Genomic DNA, 23,589 nt, shown 5'->3' with positions numbered 1-23,589 from the left:
TGTGGGCGCGAGTGTGAGCGCGCGAGTGTGAGCGCACCACTAACCCTGCCTCTCCCTGCAGCGTACCACTGTAAGTGTGTGGACACGTGGGTGTGAGCGTGTGTGAGCGTGGGTGTGGGTGTGGGCGCGAGTGTGAGCGCGCGAGTGTGAGCACCACTAACCCTGCCTCTCCCTGCAGCGTACCACTGTAAGTGTGTGGACACGTGGCTGTGAGGGTGGGTGTGAGCGGGCGAGTGTGGGCGCGAGTGTGAGCGGGCGAGTGTGAGCCTGCCACTAACCCTGCCTCTCCCTGCAGCGTACCACTGTAAGTGTGTGGACTCGTGGCTGTGAGCGTGTGTGAGCGTGGGTGTGAGCGTGGGTGTGGGCGCGAGTGTGAGCACCACTAACCCTGCCTCTCCCTGCAGCGTACCACTGTAAGTGTGTGGACACGTGGGTGTGAGCGTGGGTGTGGGCGCGAGTGTGAGCGGGCGAGTGTGAGCGCACCACTAACCCTGCCTCTCCCTGCAGCGTACCACTGTAAGTGTGTGGACACGTGGGTGTGAGCGTGTGTGAGCGCGCGAGTGTGAGCGCACCACTAACCCTGCCTCTCCCTGCAGCGTACCACTGTAAGTGTGTGGACACGTGGGTGTGAGCGTGTGTGAGCGTGGGTGTGGGCGCGAGTGTGAGCGGGCGAGTGTGAGCGCACCACTAACCCAGCCTCTCCCTGCAGCGTACCACTGTAAGTGTGTGGACACGTGGGTGTGAGCGTGTGTGAGCGTGGGTGTGGGCGCGAGTGTGAGCGCGCGAGTGTGAGCCTGCCACTAACCCTGCCTCTCCCTGCAGCGTACCACTGTAAGTGTGTGGACTCGTGGCTGTGAGCGGGTGTGAGCGTGGGTGTGGGCGCGGGTGTGGGCGCGAGTGTGAGCCTGCCACTAACCCTGCCTCTCCCTGCAGCGTACCACTGTAAGTGTGTGGACACGTGGCTGACACAGACACACAAGACGTGCCCAGTGTGTAAGCAGAGGGTCCTGCGTTCTGCGGCCGACTCAGACTCTGAGACAGAGACGGCAGGAGAGGAGAACGATGAGAGAGAATCTGAACGCACGCCCCTTCTGCAGGCCTCCTCGTCCTCAGGCCCACACTCCTTTGGCACCATTGGCTTGCCGCATCACGGCACCCAGGGTCTGTCGCAGTCCGGCAGCTCGTGTGGCTGCACGGGGGCTACCACCGGCGGCAGCCCGGCACCAGAGAACAACAGCACGTCATCGGGCTCCGACTCTGGCCTCTCGTCTGCCCATGTTTACACCGTTTAAACAGCCCTCACCCTTGCCCCGTGACACTACACGGCAGCTGCCTGCCATCTAACTGTTGTTTCCAGCTCCTTCTAAAAGAAATACATGTGTGTGTATATTGTTGGTGCGCTGCCCTTTAACCTGGAGTTAGTCGCCCCCCACCCCCACCCCCTCCTCAATGCCAACACCACAAAAGCCCCCACCCTAGTGGCAAACGGACATGGGGTGGGAGGGGAGCCAGCACCACCATTCAATGTGATCACGGCTGATCATCCCCAATCAGTTCCCCGTTCCTGCTTTCTCCCCCATATCCCCTGATTCCTTTAGCCCCAAGAGATAAATCTAACTCTCTCTTGAATACATCCAGTGAATCGGCCTCCACTGCCTTCTGTGGCAGAGAATTCCACAGATTCACAACTCTCTGGGTGGAAAAGCTTTTCCTCATCTCAGTCCTAAATGGCCGACCCCTTATTCTGAAACTGTGTGACCCCTGGTTCTGGACTCTTCCCCCCAACATCGGGGAACATGTTTCCGGCATCTAGCCTGTCCAATCCTACAAGCACACTTGATGAATAGAGACCCAGCCCTCCATCCCACACAGCAGGTGTGGAACACAATGTAGAGGCCTCTGCATCTGGGGGTCAGTCAGTCTGTTGCAAGACTCCCCTCTCTAGTCTTGGCCACCGATTTAACCTACAAACCAGCACGTCTTTGGAGTGTGGGAGGAAACCGGAGCGCCCGGAGAAAACCCACACAGGTCACAGGGAGAACGTGCAAACTCCGTACAGACAGCGCCCGTAGTCTGGATCGAACCCGGGTCTCTGGCGCTGTGAGGCAGCAGCTCTACCCGCTGCACCACCGTGTCTGAAGAGAAAATGTAGGGGCCTTCCTGAAAGGGGAGCATTAGCAACAGGTGCCAGGGTCCACCCCAGCTTCACAGGCGTATCAGCCTCCTGCCCTACACAAGTCATTCTCATCAACTCGGTTTCTTCCCCTTTAACCATGGACTTGTCACTGCCACCATCATTGTACGTGGCGGTGGTGCAGCGGGTAGAGCTGCTGCCTCGCAGCGCCAGAGACCCGGGATCCATCCTGACCTCGGTGCTGTCTGTACGGAGTTTGCACGTTCTGCCTGGGGCCGCGTGGGTTTTCTCCGTGTGCTCAGGACTCCTCCCACATCCCAAAGTACCACAGGCTTGTATGTTAATTGTAAGTTGTCCCTAGTGTGTGTAGGATAGTGCTAGTGTGATGGCTGGTCGGTGTGGACTCACTCGGGCCAGGGTACGCCCAAAGTAAACTTGGATTCCAAACATTTGATAAGATTTGAAGGGAGTGAAGCTCGTGCAGTAATCAGTCTCCGCTTATCCATTGCACCAGCTGTCCCCAATGATCTAACAGCAAATATCATTCAGATTGTCGAACAGGACCTGACTCATAATGTGGCTGCTTCCCTGACTGTGTGTAGCAAGTTCTCAATCTTATCCACGTGAGTATTTACTGTGGCCACGAGTCACTGGGCTCGATCGAAGCTCAGTCTGAAAACACTCACTTTTTTTAGTTGGACAAAAATGCTGGAGAAACTCAGCGGGTGAGGCAGCATCTGTGGAGTGAAGGAACAGGTGACGTCTCGATCCATAGATGCTGCCTCACCCAGCTGAGTTTCTCCAGCATTTTTGTCGGCCTTCGATTTTTCCAGCATCAGCAGTTCTTTTTTTTAACTTTTTTTTGTTCCATCTATTGAAATCTTAGCGTTACTGAGCTTCAGCTCTGAACATAGCCGAACGTGTTCAGTCCTGTCCAAATCCAGGTATGCAGGTATGATAAACCTTGTCAGACTCTGCTGTTTGCATCTGGCCTGCACAAGCCGTAGAATTAAACAGCTGCCACACTTGTGGAACATTGTGCAATGGTAAACAGGCCTGTGCCAGGAGCTCCTGGTATAAGACGTTGGGAGTTAACTGTGGAAATGTAACTAACACAGTCTTGCGCTGATAAAACATAGAAACTAGGAATGGCAGATGCAGGTTTACACCAAAGCACAGAATGCTGGAGTAACTCAGCGGGTCAGGCAGCATCTGTGGAGAACATGGATAGGTGACGTTTCACAGAGTGCTGGAGTAACTCAGCGGGTCAGGCAGCATCTGTGGAGAACATGGATAGGTGACGTTTCACAGAGTGCTGGAGTAACTCAGCGGGTCAGACATGCAGCATCTGTGGAGAACATGGATAGGTGACGTTTCAGTTGCTGACCCGCTGAGTTACACCGGCACTGTCCTTTTATTGCTGATATACATGTCTGTTGCATAGAAGATTGTTATGGGTGCAGAGTGGATCCATTCGCTCCTTGACCTAACCTCCTGGGCAAGGCCTTCAGTTTATACTCTCTGTAAACCAGAGGCTCTCTGGGTTTGACTGAGGAACCTGTGACCACTGGCCTTGCCTTTGTAGAATATCACAGCCCCCAAGGTAGGAATCGGCAAAGGGTGCAGCGGGTAGAACCACTGCCTCACAGCGCTAGAGACCCGGTTCGATCCTGGCCTTGTGTCTGTGTGTGTGGAGTTTGCACGTTCTCCCCGTGACCACGTGCAGTTTCCACCCACATTCCCAAAAGTGGGTTAACATAGAATGGGGTGGTCTCGGTGGGCCGAAGGGCCTGTTTCTCCCAACTAAATGTACTGCTTCCCCAGAGCTGGCTCAGCCCATTTATACCCGATCACCCATCTTCAAGTGAGAACGGCCTGTGTTCAGTTTGGAAGCACTGTTGATGGTGGCAGTTCCATGTGTGGAGGAGGCCAGGTGGATCCACCGAGGCCGACAGCTAATGTCCCTGGAACCTCCTGTCGACGTCTCTCATTACATCCACCTGAGAATAATGTGCTGAATAGCTCTGGACTCTGCCTAACAATCTCTGCAAGATCATTTTATGTAAATTTAGATGTATGCAATAAAATAGTTTGATAATTTCCATTTTCTATCATGTAATTTTTAAGAAATCTTTTAACTTCAAATATGATTTCAATAAAAGAAAGGGTCATTTAATTAAAGTCTCATTGGGTGTCTGTTTCCCACACATGTTCATCAGAGCCTAAGCTACACGCAGACTTTGTGCAGGAGGATGAGGGGGAATCTTATAGAGGTGTGTAAAATCATGAGAGGAATAGATATACTCTTCATCTCCCCAACTCCCACAGATGTGTTGGAGAAAGCATTTTATTGGGATGTATCACAACATAGTTTGGGAACAGCTTCATGCAAGACCACAAGAGATTGCAGAGTTGCAGACATCATGCAAGCTAACCTCCCTTCCATACTTAATACTGCCTCGGCAAGGCCAGCAGCATCAACAAGGACCAGTCTCACTCGGTCACTCCTTCTCCCCTCGGGCAAGAGGTACAGAAGAGGGCCGACTAGGAAAAGGGGAGATGCAGCGAGACCTGGATGTCATGGTACACCAGTCATTGAAAGTAGGCATGCAGGTGCAGCAGGCAGTGAAGAAAGCGAATGGTATGTTAGCTTTCATAGCAAAAGGATTTGAGTATAGGAGCAGGGAGGTTCTACTGCAGTTGTACAGGGTCTTGGTGAGACCACACCTGGAGTATTGCGTACAGTTTTGGTCTCCAAATCTGAGGAAGGACATTATTGCCATAGAGGGAGTGCAGAGAAGGTTCACCAGACTGATTCCTGGGATGTCAGGACTGTCTTATGAAGAAAGACTGGATAGACTTGGTTTATACTCTCTAGAATTTAGGAGATTGAGAGGGGATCTTATAGAAACTTACAAAATTCTTAAGGGGTTGGACAGGCTAGATGCAGGAAGATTGCTCCCGATGTTGGGGAAGTTCAGGACAAGGGGTCACACCTTAAGGGTAAGGGGGAAATCCTTTAAAACCGAGATGAGAAGAACTTTTTTCACACAGAGAGTGGTGAATCTCTGGAACTCTCTGCCACAGAGGGTAGTCGAGGCCAGTTCATTGGCTATATTCAAGAGGCAGTTAGATGTGGCCCTTGTGGCGAAGGGGATTAGAGGGTATGGAGAGAAGGCAGGTACAGGATACTGAGTTGGATGATCATCCATGATCATATTGAATGGCGGTGCAGGCTCGAAGGGCCGAATGGCCTACTCCTGCACCTAATTTCTATGTTTTCTAAGTGTGAAAACAAACGCACACACACCTCCAGATTCAGGGACAGTTTCTTCCCGGCTGTTATCAGGCAACTGAACCGTCTTCTCACCAACTAGAGAGCGGTCCTGACCTCCCATCTACTGATCTGCACACTATGATGGCCTGATTGTAGTCATGGATAGTCTTTCTGTTGTGTGGTTAGCATGCGACAAATGGTCTTTCCCACGGTACATGTGACAATAAACTAAATGCACGAGTTTCTAAAAATCAGTGGTGATTTCTGCAGCTAACCAAGACCTTGTGTGGAATGTTGGTGCCTCGAAGCCTGAGAGCCGCAAGCAAGTGTCGGTGCGATGAACATATGAGACAAAAATTAAAACAGTGTTGGAAAGGGCAATAGAGATTTATTGACACCTGCCACACTTGGCAACGCAAGCTTGACTTGTGCTTATTATTACATTTGCAATCAGTTTGAACAGTCCAGGAATCATTCAAGATTGACAGTGCATTAAAGCTTCACCAGATTTTGCTTTCAATTTCAGTGTATGTATAAAAAGGGTCTCTGCAGTGGGCAAGCTCAGAGCGGTACAAAAGAGAATGGTCAGTCTGATGCAAAGACGTCACATTTTGACACTGACTAGGTGATCAACAATGCATGATACATGTTCGATTAAAGCAGTCTTAACCTGCGGCTTGTTCCCTTCCAAAATGATTATTGCTGAAAGAGAAGAAAGACCGTAAGCAGCAATAGACAGCACCCACCATTCTAGTAAGCAATGTCACCAGAACATATTGTAGTCAAGTCATTCAGCCCACACCGACTAAGTTGCCCCATCTACGCTAGTGTGTTTCCCATATCCCATTCCTACTCATACACCTTGTCTTATAGTACCTGCCTCCACTGAAGCTCGTTCCATACACCCACCACCACGCAAGAAACAGTTGCCCCCTAGGACAGATTGGGCAAATGGTTACCAACACCAGGTTTAGATTCAGCTTTATATTTAGTGTCAGATGTCCAAATATCTCCTTATTCCACATGACTTCACCCCATGTACAAACATAGATGCCCGCTACACCTCTCCCCTCATGAGTGCTCTGGTTTCCTCCCACATCCCAAAGATGTGCAGGTTCGTAGGTTAATCGGCTTATGTAGTGTGTCGGACAGTGCTAGCGTATGGCGTGGATGCGGACTCGGTGGGCCAAAGGGCCTGCTTCGCCACTGTGCTAAAGACAAGGTCAGCATTGGGTCAGTCGAGTTTCCATGCCCTGTAACCAGGAACTAGGCTGGAGATCAGTTGAGTCAGTTTAGTTTATTGTCACGTGTACCAAGGTACAGTGAAAAGCTTTTGTTGTGTGCTAACCAGTCAGCGGAAAGACAATACATGATTACAATTGAGCCGTCCACAGTGTACAGATACAAGATGAAGGGAATAATGTTTAGTGCAAGATAAAGTCCAGTAATGTCCAATTAAAGATAGTCCGAGGGTCTCCACTGAGGTAGATGGGAGGTCAGGACCGCTCTCTAGTTGGTGAGAGGACGGTTCAGTTGCCTGATAACAGCCGGGAAGAAACTCCCTGAATCTGGAGGTGTGTGTGCGTTCGTTTTCACACTTCTATACCTCTTGCCCAATAGGAGAGGGGAGAAGAGGGAGTGACCGGGGGGTGAGACTGGTCCTTGATGATGCTGCTGGCCTTGTGGAGGCAGCGTGAGGTGTAGATGGAGGCAATGGATGGAAGGGAGGTTGTTTTGTGCGATGTGACCCGGGTGAGATCCTGACTATGAGGGCTGTCTGTGTGGAGTTTGTACGTTCACCGCTTGACTTGCATGGGTTTTCTCCGGGTAGGAGGCCCTACGAGCCAGCACCAAGGTTACCTGGCTTCTATAAATTGTCCCTGGTGTGTAGGATAGTGCTAGTATACAGAGACACTACGGGCCGAAGGGCCTGTTTCCATTCAGCATCTACAAACTAAACAGATTCTTCTTTGTATTAGCAGTAGATGGGGCATGTTGGTCGGGGTGGGACTAGTGTAGATGGGGCATGTTGGTCGGGGTGGGACTAGTGTAGATGGGGCATGTTGGTCGATGTGGGACTAGTGTAGATGGGGCATGTTGGTCGGGGTGGGACTAGTGTAGATGGGGCATGTTGGTCGGGGTGGGACTAGTGTAGATGGGGCATGTTGGTCGGGGTGGGACTAGTGTAGATGGGGCATGTTGGTCGGGGTGGGACTAGTGTAGATGGGGCATGTTGGTCGGGGTGGGACTAGTGTAGATGGGGCATGTTGGGCTATAAACATAGAACCAGTGTGAATAAGATGCAACTCACAAGAGTGGATCAGCAAACTCGCTCCACTGTTGAATCTCTACTCTGGCAGCTCTTCTTAATCTGTCTGTACAGTGACTGGATACACGCAACAAAAGCTCGGTACACGTGACAATAACCGTAAACTCAAAACAGGTGATTGACGGTTGGCACGGACCTGGTGGGCACCTCTCCCCCACCCCCATCAATGCTCTCAGCATTTAGTGTGGAACTCACCTGATGCACTTTTGCCAATCACTACATTACACTTCTGCTCCTCGATTTCCGATTTTCCTTTTATAATCAAGAAGCCGCCCTCGTTTAACAGCTCATCTATTATTATGGTATATCTCTTTTTCCCCAAATGCAACCCGTTCATTTGCAGCTTTTGTCGGTCCTCACTCAGAATAGTTTTAACTTGATCTTGCTGTAACACAAAAACAAGCAGCCAATAGTCACAACGGGATATATTTTAAATTAGATACAGCACGGAAACAGGCCCTTCAGCCCTTCAGCCCACGTCGACCAGCAAACCCCGCCCATTAACACTATCCCACACACACTAGGGATCATTTACATTTATACCAAGTCAATTAACCTACAAACCTGTACGTCTTTGGAGTGTGGAAGGAAAGCAGAGAAAAGCCACGCAGGTCACGGGGAGACGGCACAGACAAGCACCCGTGGTCAGGATGGAGAGGCAGCAACTCTACCACTGCACTACTGTAGACTGCCACAGCCATCGCTGCCTAACGTTGTCACCAAATAGTCCCGCTGAGCAGCAAATGCAGTCTCTGGCTTAACAGCGGAAACAGACCACACCTTATCCCCTCTACTCGTACACCAGCCCTCTGCACCACGCCACCACAGGTTTACACAATAGACAACAGGTGCAGCAGTAGGCCATTCGGCCCTTCGAGTCAGCACCGCCATTCAATGTGATCATGGCTGATCATCCCCAATCAGTACCCCGTTCCTGCCTTCTCCCCATATCCCCTGACTCCGCTATCTTTAAGAGCCCTATCTAGCTCTCTCTTGAAAGTATCCAGAGAACCGACCTCAAAGGCAGAGAATTCCACAGACTCACAACTCTGTGTGAAAAAGTGTTTCCACATCTCCATTCTAAATGGCTTACCCCTTATTCTTAAACTGTGTGGCCCCTGGTTCTGGACTCCCCCAACATCGGGAACATATCTCCTGCCTCTAGCGTGTCTAAACCCTTAATAATCTTATATGTTTCAATAAGATCTCCCCTCATCCTTTTAAACTCCAGAGTGTACAAGCCCAGTCGCCCCATTCTTTCAGCATACGACAGTCCCGCCATCCCGGGAATTAACCTGGTGAACCTACGCTGGGCTCCCTCAATAGCAAGAATGTCCTTCCTCAAGTTTGGAGACCAAAACTGCACACAATACTCCAGGTGTGGTCTCACCAGGGCCCTGTACAACTGCAGGAGGACCTTTAGAGGATTAGTTTGGCCCTTCCGCCCATTGAGTCCATGCTGACCACTGATCTCCCCACATGAGGGGCAATATACAGAAGCCAATTAACTTAGGACCTGCACGTCTTTGGAATGTGGAAGAAAACCCACGCGGCCACAGGAACATGCTAACTCCACACAGACAGCAGCCGTGGTAAGGATCGGTGCACCGCTCGCATCCGCCAACAGCAACAGAGACTCTTTCACGCTAACCCATCCCAGAAAGACACAGCAAAGTTCCACGTCATCTTTTTTCAAGTACCTGTACTTGCAAATTTCATGTAAAACCCACAGCTCCGCCCGCAGCCATTTGTTGATGCGGAGTTTCACTGTTCTGTCTGGGACATATGAGAAAGCCCACCTCCACCTCCCGTTCACCACACTCCGACCAATGTCCCCTTCATACCCACGCCATCACTCACCTTGACAGGAGAGAACAGTGCGTCACCAAATACACACACCTCGCATCACTCACACACCCAACATTCATTCCCACTTTAGTCATCGTTACAACAGAGGGCAGCGGGTAGAGCTGCTGCCTTACAGAGCCAGATGCCTGGATTCAATCCTGACTACAGATTCTGTCTGCACAGAGTTTGCACGTTCTCCCTGTGACCACGTGGGTTTTCTCCAGGTGCTCCGGTTTCCTCCCACATTCCAAAGATGTTGAGGTTTAGAAGATTGAGGGGGGGGATCTTATAGAAACTTACAAAATTCATAAGGGGTTGGACAGGCTAGATGCAGGAAGATTGTTACCGATGTTGGGGAAGTCCAGGACAAGGGTCACAGTTTAAGGATAAAGGGGAAATCTTTTAGGACCAACATGAGGAAAACATTTTTCACACAGAGAGTGGTGAATCTGTGGAATTCTCTGCCACAGAAGGTAGTTGAGGTCAGTTCATTGATTATATTTAAGTTAGATGTGGCCCTTGCGGCTTAAGGGATCAGGGGGTATGGAGAGAAGGCAGGTACAGGATACTGAGTTGGATGATCAGCCATGATCATATTGAATGGCAGTGCAGGCTGGAAGGGCCGAATGGCCTCTACTCCTGCACCTATTTACTATGTTTCTAATATGAGCGATCGCTGGTCAGCGTGGACTCGGTGGGATTCTGCGTTGTATCTCTAAACTAAAGAATAACTAGCAAATCACAGTACACATTTCATCATCCTGGCCAATACACAATCAATTCTGATCTCCAGCTGGTCTTCAGGCCTGTAATTAAAATATTCCAGCCTTGCTTGGCACAGAGAACGAGCAGAGGCACACCAAGAGAAGGGGGAAATGTTACAAGTGCCCACACCGACAGCCAGATGTTTACCCAGTGATTCTGTGAACAAATCTGGCTGGGAATGTGATCATATGACCAGCTGCCACACCTTGACCTGAAACACGGCAGCAGTCCAGGTCATGGGACGGGCTGCCGACGGTCAAACAATCGACCGTGAACAACATCAAGAGGCAAAGAAAACAATCCTTTAGCTTTGCCTTCAACAAACCCCAAACCAGTTTGATAAAATGCAGAGAGAAACTGAGGCAAGAGTTTCCACCAAATATCTCATGGTCTCACAATGACGAATTAAGTAACCAGGGATACTTCCCTTCTCCACACGCCCTCATTGTTAAGCTGCCCTGCAACTTCTAAACCTTCACCACAAAATGTCCGTTAATGTTGCAAGCAGTCCCTTCACATGTGTGTGTGCAACATCCACATATGTGAGGTGTTGCAGTTTGATACGTCCAAGCAGGGCAGGACTTGCACAGTACATGTTGGGGCCTTGGTGAGCGTTTGGATATGCCAAGACCACAAATGGCTCGGCACAGCCAAAGGGCCTGTTACATCGAACAATACAACATAGAGACAGGCCCTTCGTCCCACGCTTCTGTACTGCAGCAAGTTTATCCAGCCTCTCCTGGGGGGAAATGTACCTACATTTTTCCCACCCAGGGGGTAAATTTGTTGATTATGGATTTGTTAAAAACGGTATTTCAAAATGTCACGGTATTTCAAAGTGTAAACTCAAATACTGAATCAAGCAGGGTTGGGGTAAACGGGACCAAAAAGGTTGTGAACCACTGCTGTAGATGAAGCCCTCGAATCCAGGTATCATAGAAAATAGGTGCAGGAGGAGGCCATTCGGCCCTGCACCGCCATTCAATATGATCATGGCTGATCATCCAACTCAGTATCCCGTACCTGCCTTCTCTCCATACCCCCTGATCCCTTTAGCCACAAGGGCCACATCTAACTCCCTCTTAAATATAGCCAATGAACTGTGGCCTCAACTACCTTCTGTGGCAGAGAGTTCCAGAGATTCACCGCTCTCTGTGGAGGGGGGGGGTATCATTCCCGTTTGAAGGGTCCAGATATGAACCCATCCATTTTCTCCAGAGGTGCTGCCCGACCCGCTGAGTAACCCTGGTAAACCAGATCTACACCTACTCCAAAGGCCCCACCCACACTTTTGCGATTTAGTGCAAAGCTTTAGTAAGCTGCAGATAAAAGGTTCAAGCAACTGCAAGAGAAGATGAGAAACAACTGCAGGCATTGTTGTCACATGTTGTCAGAGCTCTCCGTGCCCCCTACCCTACCTCACCCCTCCCCCCCATATCCTAACAACCACACCTCCCCAGGCCCTCTGGCCCATAACCACGAGACACCAGACCACTTGGCCTCCTCCATCTCCCCCCTCCCCAGGCCGCCCCCCACCTTCTGGCACAACTCCAGGGTGATTCAGGGGGACACACACACAGTGGGGGGGGTGAGTGATGGGGTCAGTGGGGGGGTGGGCACACACACGGTGGGGGAGAGTGAGGGCAAGTTCAGGGGGGGACAGACACAGTGGGGGGGGGGGGAACACACGCACACACACAGTGGGGTTGGAATGGGGGGGGGGGAGTGAGGGTGAGTTCAGGGGGGGGGGTGGCACACACACACACAGCGGGGGGTGGGGAGTGAGGGCGAGTTCAGGGGGGGGACAGACAGGGGGGGGTTGAGGGCGAGTTCAAGGGGGGGACAGACACAGTGGGGGGGGGGAGTGAGGGTGAGTTCAGGGGGGGACACACACAGTGGGTGGGGGGTGAGTGGTGGGTCAGTGGGGGGGGGTGGCACACACCGTGGGGGGGGGATGTGATGGGGTCAGTGGGGGGGGGAACACACACACACAAGTGGGGGGGGGGTGAGTGATGGGGTGGACACACACAGGGGGGGGTGAGTGATGGGGTCAGTGGGGGGGGGTGGACACACACAGGGGGGGTGAGTGATTGGTCAGTGGGGGGGGCCACAACACACAGTGGGGGTCGGTTGGGGGGGGGGTGAGTGATGGGGTCAGTGGGGGGGGCACACACACAGTGGGGGGACACACACACACAGTGGGGGGGTGAGTGGTGGGTCAGTGGGGGGGGGGAACACACACACACAGTGGGGGGGGGGTGAGGGGGGGACACACACAGTGGGTGGGGTGAGTGATGGGGTCAGTGGGGGGGGGGAACACACACACAGTGGGGGGGGGGTGAGTGGATGGGGGGACACACACAGGGGGGGGTGAGTGATGGGGTCAGTGGTGGGGGAGACACCACACACAGTGGGGGGAGTGATGGGGGGGAACCCACACACGCCGTGGGGGGGGTGAGTTGACGGGTCAGTGGGGGGAAACCACAGTGGGGGGGGGGGTGAGTGTGGTGGGTGAGTGGGGGGTGGCCACACACACAGTTGGGGGGGGGTGTGAGTGACGGGGTCAGTGGGGGAACACACAGTGGGGGGGGGGGTGAGTGGTGGGGTGAGTGGGGGGGGACACACCACACCGTGGGGGGGGGGGGGTGAGTGGTGGTGGTGAGTGGGGGGTGACACACACACACAGTGGGGGGGGGGGGGTGAGTGACGGGTCAGTGGGGGAACACACAGTGGGGGGGGGTGAGTGACGGGGTTCAATTGGGGGGAACACACAGTGGGGGGGGGTGAGTGACGGGGTCAGTGGGGGGGGGGAACACACACACAGTGGGGGGGGGTGAGTGACGGGGTCAGTGGGGGGGGGAACACACACACAGGGGGGGGGGGGGGGTGAGTGACGGGGTCAGGGGTCAGGGGTCAGGCGCTCACGGTGATGGTGGCGAAGTTGCCGCTGTGGCAGGAGGCCCAGATGGAGAAGGGGTTGTGGCCGATGATGGCCGCGTCCTGCGAGTCGTCACCGGCCATCATTGTACCGATGAAGTCATCCCAACTCATGGCGGCGACTGGACGGCGACGTGGGAGCGGGTTAGACGGCGACTAGACGGCGACTAACACACGACGAACACACGACACGACTCGGCTCCAGGGCGGCGACTCCCGACTGGCGGCTCCGGGCGCGGCCGCGCCCTTTTATAGCGGCGCCTCACCACCCGCCGTATCCGTGCGCCGCCCCCCCCCTCCCCCCAAACCCCTCCCCCAAACCCCACCCCCACACACAACACCCCCCCCACACAACCAACCCCCACCACAGCACCCCCCCCCCACCCCTCCCCCTCAACCCTCCCCCTCACCCTCCCCTCCCGCCAGCGCACTATTTCCCCACCGTGACTCGCACACTCTGCGTTGGGGGGAAAACAGCCGCGGACAACTTTTTTTCGCTGAAAAGTTCATGTTGGATTTCGCCTTAAAAGGGAATTTGAGTTTTTTTAAACTTCCTGCCTGCAACTTATAGAGTGCAAATTGTGTAAAAAGAAGAAATAAATTTGGGGGGGGGGGGGGGGGGGTGGTGGTGGTGGTGCAGTGATAATAATAATGAAACCGTTGGTCAATACAGCTAACATGAGGAAGAGACACTCAAACGCTGCTGTCTCCACGACTCACTCTGACAATTAAGTCTCCTCCTGACAATTAGAATGTTTTGTTCACTCAACCGATTGGCATTTTTTAAAGATGTCTGATGGGGAGGGGGGGGGGGGGGGGGGGGTGCTGTCGTTCAGACTTCGAGAGGTTTAGCTGCTGAAAACCAAAGCAGATCTGCTCTAAGATCTTTGCTGAAACTGTGCATGGGGGTGGGGTAGGGAGAGGCTAAACCGGGGAACTATACAAACAAGGAACTGCAGATGCTGCTTAACAGCCAAAAGGGATTATTAAAAAAAGGTGTTGGCCTTTTTCCACCATTTTGTTGTCCCTTTAAGAAAATGATGGGTTGGGTAGATTAGGGAGTAGAGTGGGGGTGGGGGTAGTGAATAGAATATATAGAGGATAGGGGAGAGAGAGTGTGTTGGGTGGGATTATAATAATAATCCCACCAGAGATATAGAGATACAGTGCCATTCTGAAAGTATTCAGACCCCTTCACTTTTTTCCACGTTTTGGTTCATTACAGCCTTATTCTAAAATGGATAAATTCATCTTTTTGTTTATCATCAATCTAACACACAATACCCCATAATAAAAAAAGCAAAAGCAGGTGTTTAGAACATTTTGCAGTGATTAAAAAGAAATAAGGCTGAAGTAACAAAATGCTGAAAAAGTGAAGGGGTCTGAATATTTTCTGAATGCACTGTCTACAGCATGTAAGTAAATAGGCCATTCAGCCCAACATGTCCCTGCTGAGTTAGCATGAACTCAGTGGGCCGAAGGGCCTAATTCTGTGCTGTGTCTCTTAACTACAACTAAAGTTGCCTCGAAGATCCGCTCGAAACGTCACCCATTCCTTCTCTCCAGAGATGCTGCCTGCCCCGCTGAGTTACTCCAGCATTTAGTGTCTACCTGGGGCGAGACTGGTCCTTGATTATGCTGCTGGCCTTGCCAAGGCAGAGTGAAGTGTAGATGGAGCCAATGGGAGGGAGGTAAGGTTGGCGTGATGATCGGGGCAGCATCCACAATTCGCTGCAGTTTCTTGTGGTCTTGGATGGAGCTGTTCCCAAACCAGGATGTTTACACATCACTTTAGAAACATTACTGACAAAGATTCAAATATATAACGGTAACAGAACTGAAGTCACATGCAGCACCACAAATGAAGGGACTGGTTGTTGGTTACCAGATGGAACAACAGTTAGATAGTGTTTGTAATGAGGTCAAATGACCCATGGTACTGAGAAACATCAGGGCTGGTGATGATAGAAACATAGAAAATAGGTGCAGGAGTAGGCCATTCGGCCCTTCCAGCCTGCACCGCCATTCATATCATCAGGCTGATCATCCAACTCAGTATCCTGTACCTGCCTTCGTCTCCATTACCCCCTGATCTCTTTAGCAACAAGGGCCACATCTAACTCCCTCTTAAATATAGCCAATGAACTGGCCTCAACTACCTTCTGTGGCAGAGAGTTCCAGAGATTCACCACTCTGTGTGAAAAAAGTTTTTCTCATCTCGGTCCTAAAGGATTCCCTCTTCCTAAGTTGTGACCCCTTGTCCTGGACTTCCCCCAACATCGGGAACAATCTCCTGCATCTAGCCTGTCCACCTCTTAAGAATTTTGTAAGTTTCTATAAGATCCCTCCTCAATCTCCTAAATTCTAGCGAGTACAAGCCGAGTCTATCCAATCTTTCTTCATATGAAAGTCCTGCCATCCCAGGAATCAGTCTGGTGAACCTTCTCTACACTCCCTCTATGGCAATAATGTCCTTCCTCAGATTTGGAGACCAAAACTGTACGCAATACTCCAGGTGTGGTCTCACCAAGACCCTGTACAACTGCAGTAGAACCTCCCTGCTCCTATACCCAAATCCAAAAAATGATGACCCAGCTAAGATCAAGGCCAAGACACATCAAGCGGCGGCACAGAGGTAAGTTGCTGCCTCACAGCGCCAGAGACCCGGGTTCGATCCAGACTATGGGTGCAGTCTGTACGGAGTTTGCACGTTCTCCCTGTGACCGCGTGGATTTTCTCCGGGTGCTCCGGTTTCCTCCCACACTCTGAAAACCTCACAGGTTTGTAGATTAATTGTGTAGGATTGTGCAAGGGTAGCGGGTGATCTCTGCTCAAGGTGAGCTCGGTGGGCCAAAGGGCCCTGTTTCCACTACCACACACAAGAGGCAACAAGACAGACACCATTGTATGCAGATGTCGAGCTGAACAATTTCTAATCTTGTAATGTGGACTTAATAAGAAGAAGCTACCAAAGCAAATCTGTTACTGGAAGTTCACTTTTCTTTTACTCTAATTTAATTTAAAGATACAGTGTGAACACAGGCCCTTCGGCCCACCGAGTCTGTGCTACCCAGCGATCACCCTGAACACTAGCACTATCCTACACACTAGGGACAATTTACAGAAGCCAATTAACCTACAAACCTGCACATCTTCGTAAACCCTCGCACCCAGAGAAAACCCACGCGGTCACAGGGAGAACGTACAAACTCCACAGAGACAGCACCCGTTGTCAGGATCGATCCCGGGTCTGTGGTGCTGTGAGGCAGTGGCTCAACGCTCTGTGCCACCAATGGTGGAAGTAGGGGTAGGGGGGGCTGGTCTTGGTCAAGGGGCCACTCTGGGGACTGAGGGGCAGGGTCCAGTGGCACAGGTGACCCCAGATCTTGAGATGGAGAGACTTGGGAATGGGCCTGGGGTTTGGGAGCAGAGGGGAGAGGCAGTGTGCGGTGCCCCTCAGTCTATGGAAGGGTGAGGAATGCCGACATGTCCGGGGTTGTTCAGTCAGAGGCAGCTGCAGAGCAGGGGAGGGCTGTCGTTGAGTAACACTGCCTCAGGCTGGGCCGAGCCCCAGCATGTCCACGGATGCAACAGGAAGCATTAGGCTGCAGGAATGCACTGTGTGGCATAAGCCTCTCGTAAGGGCATGCCCAGGCTGTGACTGCTTTATTGCAGCGAGCTCACCTCCCCCTACCCACCCACCCCCCCCCCCCCCCCCCCCCCCCTGACAACCACCACTGCACACTCCCCCTGAACCTTACCACATGCAAACTCCCCCTGCACTCTGCCCCTGGATTCTGCACAGTACTGTATTCTATGTACAATAGTGCACAAAAATGCTGGAGAAAATCAGCGGGTGCAGCAGCATCTATGGAGCGAAGGAGATAGGTAACGTTTCGGGCCGAAACCCTTCTTCAGACTGATATATACAATGCTGTGTTGTGTAATCCTGCTATAGAAATTCACCACTGCTCTGTGTGAAAAAACAGCCCCACATATCTCCATTAAACTTCCCCACTCTCGCGGTACAGATCTGCCCTCTGGTGTTCGATACGAGAGAACTTCATTTATCCCAGGAGGGAAATTGGTCTGCCAACAGCCATAAAAACACAAAATACATGAAACATGAGATTAAAGTGACGAGTGGAAAGGATTGGGGATGTGCAGAGATTGGGGAGGGGGGAGGGAGGGGAGTCAGTTTCAGTCTACCCCATCACAGAAGGGGGAGGGGTTGTACAGTTTGATAGCCACAGGAAATAATGATAGAAACATAGACAATAGGTGCAGGTAAGACCATTCGGCCCTTCGAGCCTGCACCATTCGCCATTCAATATGATCATGGCTGATCATCCAACTCAGTATCCTGTACCTGCCTTCTCTCCATACCCCCTGATACCTTTAGCCACAAAGGCCACATCTAACTCCCTCTTAAATATAGCCAATGAACTGGCCTCAACTACCTTCTGTGGCAGAGAATTCCACAGATTCACCACCCTGTGTGAAAAATGTTTTTCACACAGATCTCCTGTGGCGTTCTGTGCTGCATCTTGGTGGAACCAGTCTGTTGCTGAAGGTGTTCCTCAGGTTGACCAGTGTGTTATGGAGGGGGTGAGATGTATTGTCCAGGATGCTCCGCAGTTTGAGGAGCATCCTCCCCTCCAAGACCAACCTCCCATCGATCCAACTCCAACTCCGCCCCCAGGACGGAGCCAGCCTTCCTGATGAGTTTGTTGATCCTACTGACGTCCGCAGCCTTCTCCCTGCTGCCCAGTACAGGCGGCTCTGTCCCTTCTTGTACAGGGCCTCAGCGTTCCTGGACCAGTCCAGTTCACTGTCCAGGTACAATCCCAATTCCCAGGTATTTGTACTCCCTGGTAAACTGCACATCCACACCATTGATGGAGACAGGGGACTGGGGTGTTCCTCTCCTCCTAAAGTCCACCACTAGCTCCTTGGTTTTGTCGGTGTTGAGCTGCGGGTGATTCAGCCCACACCATAGAAAAAAGATTAGGTGGTCAGTGGCACAGCGCTAGAGTTGCTGCCTTACAGCGAATGCAGCGCCGGAGACCTGGGTTCCATCCCGACTACGGGCGCTGTCTGTCCGGAGATTGTATGTTCTCCCCGTGACATGCTTGGGTTTTCTCCCAGATCTTCGTTTTCCTCCCACACTCCAAAGACGTACAGGTTTGTAGGTTAATTGGCTCGGTAAATGTAAAAATTGTCCCTAGTGGGTGTAGGGTAGTGTTAATGGATCGAGACTCTTCTTCAGACAGTCGGAGAGGGACACCGGGTCACTTGTCACTCAACTTTTGTGTGTGTTTACCTTACTGACTATTTCTAAACCCCCCCCCTAAATTCCTTTGACAGGTTGAATAGTAATGTCCACAATCTCATTGTTTTATTACTTGAACACGTAGATGAACATCCTCAAGGAGTGTAATCAGATGGAAACCGATTCAGATGCGATGTATAAGAGCTTGTTCAAAAAAGGGGCATATTTTAATGGAGTGACAGAGATACCTGCAAGGGAATGTGTGAGGAGGTTATTGTTTGTCATCTGAAGATTCAAAGTTTAATATAGTAATTGTGCTGATACTGACTCCAACCAACCATGTAATGAATATCATCCATTCCGGAGGTTTTATTTTTCTGATGCCATTTAAACTTCACTAGGATTTCAATCACTTCAATGTAAACGTAATTTGGAATGGGGAGCATTGGAACAAAAATTTGCCCTCGGTACATATTAACTGTAATATAATAATGTATGCATGTTGGTAGGTGCAATCAAAACAAAGATCTTTTTATCATTATTGTGTTATGAATACCACAGAAAATATTATGTACTCTCAAGATCACATTAAATAGAATATTATTGCTTAAATATATAGTTATTGGACTTTGCATTTTGGAAAAGTCCCAGCTGAGAGGAAGACAGCAAAATACTGAAAATATTGTGGGTGAAAATGACTTCAGGACAGTTAGGAAAATGAAGGAAATGGTAACAGAATACTTATACAGCTGAGTGAGTATAATTTTATGGATGAGAAATTGTGTTCAAACAATTGATGACTTCTTTGACAAAGTAACTAGCATGTTAGATAACAAGGAAGCCAATGGATGTAGCTAATTTTGTTATACAAAATTTGGTCCATGAAGAGCACCATAAAAGATTACCGCATTAGATAAGCACCTGTGGACTTGAACGTAATAGGTTAAGTCCAGGGGGTCAGATATGGGGCTTTATGTGTGGGCCAGATATATTGTCAGTGCAGAGGGGCTAGGAGCAAGGCCAAGTGTGCATCCAGAGTCAAGGTCTGGAATAGTACTAGATGTGCAGTCGAAGCTGGGACAATGGGAGTGTTCAGCACTGGGAACCTAAGCAGGTAAGCAGCGATGATCAGGGTAGAATAGGGGGCCAGGTGTAAGGCTAGACAGGATCAGGAATGAGAGAAGGTATGCAACTGGAGTCAGGGTCAGGAGTAGTACCAGGTGTGCAGTGAGACCCAGGTTGGTCAACATGGGCCAAGTGCTTGATTATAATCTGATTTCCACACTTAAATATATGTATGGAATATAAATTTCATGAGGGAGTTAGACGTGGCCCTTGTGGCTAAAGGGGTCAGGGGGTATGGAGAGAAGGCAGGTACGGGATACTGAGTTGGATGATCAACCATGATCATATTGAATGGCGGTGCAGGCTCGAAGGGCCGAATGGCCTACTCCTGCACCTATTTTCTATGTTTCTATGAATACACTAAGATCATTCATGTGCTGCACCTGTTGATCAGAGCCTGGAATGTGGAATGTAATTAGGAATGTAATTTAGCCTAACCTTATTCATAGCTAATCCAATTTAAAGCATAAATATTGCATTCAAGTGCAAGTTAAAAGACTAGCTACAGTTTGTATCAGATTGTACAATTTCAAGTGAAAATGCAAAAGCTCCATACAAATGGGAGGGGGGACACACCTTCCCCCCCCACCCCCCACCCCCCTCGGTCGCTAGACCCCCTCGGGCTTGGTCTCTCGCAATTTCTCACTCCCAACTCTAACCAAATGTTGGCAGCCCTGCTCCCAGCCCTAAATCTGTCCTATCCATGAGTCGGTCTAACTGTTTCTTTACTGTTGGGATAGTCCCAGCCTCAACTACCTCCTCTGGCAGCTTGTTCCATACTCCCACCACCCTTTGTGTGGAATAAGTTACCCCTCAGATTCCCATTAAATCTTTTCCCCTTCACCTTAAACCCATGTCCTCATTTCACCAGAGATTCTGTGCGTTTACCCAATCAATTCATGTCCACTGTGTCGTTTTAAGTATCTTACTTAACTCGTGCGTCTGTATCAATTCTGTTTACACAAATGCCAGCAGAACGGAGATTTGTCAAGCTCTTATGCAATTTTATTCTCAGCTCCTAACGAGAACATTAAACATGCAGTTGGTGTTGCAGTTACAAGCCAAATTAGACAAGCTTCAGAATGAAAGCCAACTTTGACATTTATATTTCATTTTGATCAATAAAAAAAAAATACGTTTTGAGCTTCAATTTCTCAAAATGCAGATGCTAGAAACGTGAAACAAAACCCAGGAACGCTGCCATGGCTGGCAGTGTCTGGAGAAGGAGAGAGTGCATGGGAGAGGGGAAAGCAAGCATGTTCCTCCTTGCAGGCAGAGTAGGAGTGTTGCTGAGGATCAGAGGGTATAATTGGATAGGAGAGGGCGGGAGATTAGTTGGTTTCATTTGGCAATTATAATGTTAATCTAGGCGCAAAGCGGGAAGCAGTTAGGTGATGGTGCAATGGCATGGTTAGACTGCCACACTATTGTCGATCAAACTGGGCAGGAGATAGATGTAGCTCAGGTGAATGCCCTGGTTCCTCTTTGTAATCTCCTGCTCGATCTGCTCCAGGGCTTTCTGGAAGTCTATGATGTGTGCTGCCGCCGCTGGCTCAATGAAGCGCTCTTCCTTGTACGTGCCCAGGATGGTCTGTAGAGAGTGAAGACATGGGTGTCCTGGTCAAACCACGGCGACCACACACACACACAGAGCGCGGTTCTGGCCTTGGTACACACACACACACACACACACGCACACACACACACGCACATTAACAAATGTGTACACATATACACATAGACACAAAAACAGAGAGGCAGATAGTCATACATGAGCACACATACACACACATACTGACAAACACGTATAAACACACACAAAAACATTTAGTCAGGCAGATACAGATGCACAGGAGTATATATACACTGACACTCACACACAAATGCTGACATGTACACACACACTGACTAACACACATATACAGTAGATACACACACTGACAGGAGCATACAGACAGACACAGACAGGCACACTTAAGAAAAAATACATAGACAGTTTATTATTTTTTTTTGTGTATGTGTGTGGGGGGCGGGGGGTGCGGGGGAAACTTTTAAAATCTATCCCCTGCACGGAGAACCCAACCTTTTCTCTGTCGGGTCTCCGTTGTCGTTGGGGCCTAGCCCGTGGACGGCCTCCAGCATGAACCGACCTGGTGGCTCCAGTCGCGGAGCCTGCGACCTACTCACCATCGCGGAGCTGGCCGAGTTCGGAGCGGGAGGAGCGGTGGGGCGCGCTGCTGCGACCCGACCCCGGGGATTCGGAGGGCTCCAACCGCAGTTCTGGTGGACAGTGACACCGGGAAGCCCGCGGGTCCCTGCTGGGAGACCGCTTTTCGGGGCTTCCGCAACGGCGACTTCACCCCCCTGAGTTGCGGGGGTTGAAGAGTACCTGGAGCGGGCCTTACATCATCGCCCGCTGGCTTGGAATGGCTGCGGACTTTGCTGGCGCACGCGGGGGCTCCACCAACAAGACCCGGAGCGTGGCATTGCACCACCCGGCGCGGCGTTAATTGTCCGCGGGCTATTACCATCGCCCGCCGGGGGGCTTTGACTTTGACTTGACATCGGGAGGGGAATGGGAAGGAGCGGGGAGAGATAAGTCTTTGCCTTCCATCCCAACAGCGAGGAGGGAGATGCGCTGTGATGGATGTTTTGTGTAACTTGTGTTGTGTCTTGGTTCTTTTTTTGTGTGTACGACTGCAGAAACAACATTTCGTTTGAACTCAATGGGGTTCAAATGACAAATAAATTGTATTGTATTGACAGGCAGATAGACAACCGAGGCGACACATACACACAGGCAGACACACACTAACAGAACAAAATGCCAGAGAGCTAGAGATACGACTCTTATTCACCGTTTGGCTGATCAGTTTTTCTGCTACTTACGTCCTCGTGAGCTGGTTTGACTGAGCACAAAACATGGTTGTATTCACTGTCCATCTTTCAGACGCTCCCTGGCAAAGTATCTCAATATCTTCTTGGGTGACTTTGCCCTTTTCGGTAGGTGCAGGCTTCATCATAATGGAAGGGGCAGTTTTCTGTAGTGGCGCCCCACCTCGTGCTGGGGAAAACAAACATTATATGGAGACACAGGAGAATGCAAATGTGGGAATCTGGGGCAAAACAATACTGGAGGTACTCAGCGGGTCAGGCAGCATCTGAGGTGGGAATGGACAGGCCACGTTTAAGCCTAAGGACCCATAGTCCATAGATGCATAGCATGGAAGCAGGCCCTTCAGCCCGAATTGCACATGCCGACCAAGATTACGGCATCTACTGCCTGCATTTGATCCATATTCCTCTAACCTTCCTATCCATGTACCAATTCAAGTGTCTTTCCATACAGAGAAACATACACAATAGGTGCAGTAGGCCATTCGGCCCTTCGAGCCTGAACCGCCATTCAATATGATCATGGCTGATCATCCAACTCAGTATCCTGTACCTGCCGTCTCTCCATACCCCATGATCCACAAGGGCCACATCTAACTCACTCTTAAATATAGCCAATGAACTGGCCTCAACTACCTTCTGTGGCAGAGAATTCCACAGATTCACCACTCTCTGTGTGAAAAATGTTTTTCTCATCTCGGGTCCTAAAAGACTTCCCCCCTTATCCTTAAACTGTGACCCCTGGTCTGGACTTCCCCAACATCGGGAACAGTCTTCCTGCACCTAGCCTGTCCAACCCCTAAGAATTTTGTAAGTTTCTATAAGATCCCCCCTCATTGTCCAAAATGGCAGGACAGTTGGGAAATGGGAGCTTGGAGTTTATTATAAAATGGTGTAAGGGTGATGTTCAGGTTGGTTTGGCTGGGTCATGCCCTGAAGAATGGGAAGAGATGAGGGCATTGCATCATTAGTGTGTCCAAGGTTATCCATGGTTTGGTAAAGGTTAT

General features: G+C 50.6%; 2 protein-coding genes and 3 long non-coding RNA genes across 5 annotated transcripts in view; 3 read left to right on the top strand and 2 right to left on the bottom strand.

Annotated features, from left to right (window-relative positions):
• Positions 1–1,615, top strand: part of LOC116969448 (E3 ubiquitin-protein ligase RNF167-like) — a 52,687-nt gene extending 51,072 nt beyond the window's left edge. The window contains exon 11 of the mRNA XM_033016351.1: positions 934–1,615. Within this exon, the coding sequence (XP_032872242.1) occupies positions 934–1,292 (359 nt within the window). The 3' untranslated portion in view covers positions 1,293–1,615. The remainder of the gene's footprint in view (positions 1–933) is intronic.
• Positions 1,616–2,442: 827 nt separating this feature from the next.
• On the top strand, positions 2,443–4,310 carry LOC116969449. The gene is made up of 2 exons (XR_004410758.1): positions 2,443–3,365; positions 3,502–4,310. It is a non-coding gene; the product is annotated as an uncharacterized LOC116969449 (long non-coding RNA).
• A 1,467-nt stretch (positions 4,311–5,777) lies between these two features.
• Positions 5,778–8,188, bottom strand: LOC116969452. The gene is made up of 2 exons (XR_004410759.1): positions 7,936–8,188; positions 5,778–6,113 (listed from the first exon to the last, which is right to left on the bottom strand). It is a non-coding gene; the product is annotated as an uncharacterized LOC116969452 (long non-coding RNA).
• LOC116969453 overlaps positions 7,290–23,589 on the top strand; it is an 18,890-nt gene continuing 2,590 nt past the window's right edge. Inside the window, exons 1-2 of the long non-coding RNA XR_004410760.1 lie at positions 7,290–7,405; positions 9,960–9,966. This is a non-coding gene — a long non-coding RNA (uncharacterized LOC116969453). The remainder of the gene's footprint in view (positions 7,406–9,959; positions 9,967–23,589) is intronic.
• Positions 20,669–23,589, bottom strand: part of LOC116969451 (arachidonate 5-lipoxygenase-like) — a 19,482-nt gene continuing 16,561 nt past the window's right edge. The window contains exons 13-14 of the mRNA XM_033016352.1: positions 22,577–22,751; positions 20,669–21,278 (exon numbers count right to left, since the gene is read on the bottom strand). Coding sequence (XP_032872243.1) covers positions 21,215–21,278; positions 22,577–22,751 — 239 coding nt within the window. The 3' untranslated portion in view covers positions 20,669–21,214. The remainder of the gene's footprint in view (positions 21,279–22,576; positions 22,752–23,589) is intronic.

The sequence above is a fragment of the Amblyraja radiata genome, unplaced genomic scaffold (genome assembly GCF_010909765.2).
Source record: "Amblyraja radiata isolate CabotCenter1 unplaced genomic scaffold, sAmbRad1.1.pri S43, whole genome shotgun sequence".
NCBI classification, from domain to species: domain Eukaryota; kingdom Metazoa; phylum Chordata; class Chondrichthyes; order Rajiformes; family Rajidae; genus Amblyraja; species Amblyraja radiata.
Note: the sequence above shows the minus strand (reverse complement) of the source record. Positions and strands in the feature narration are given on the sequence as shown.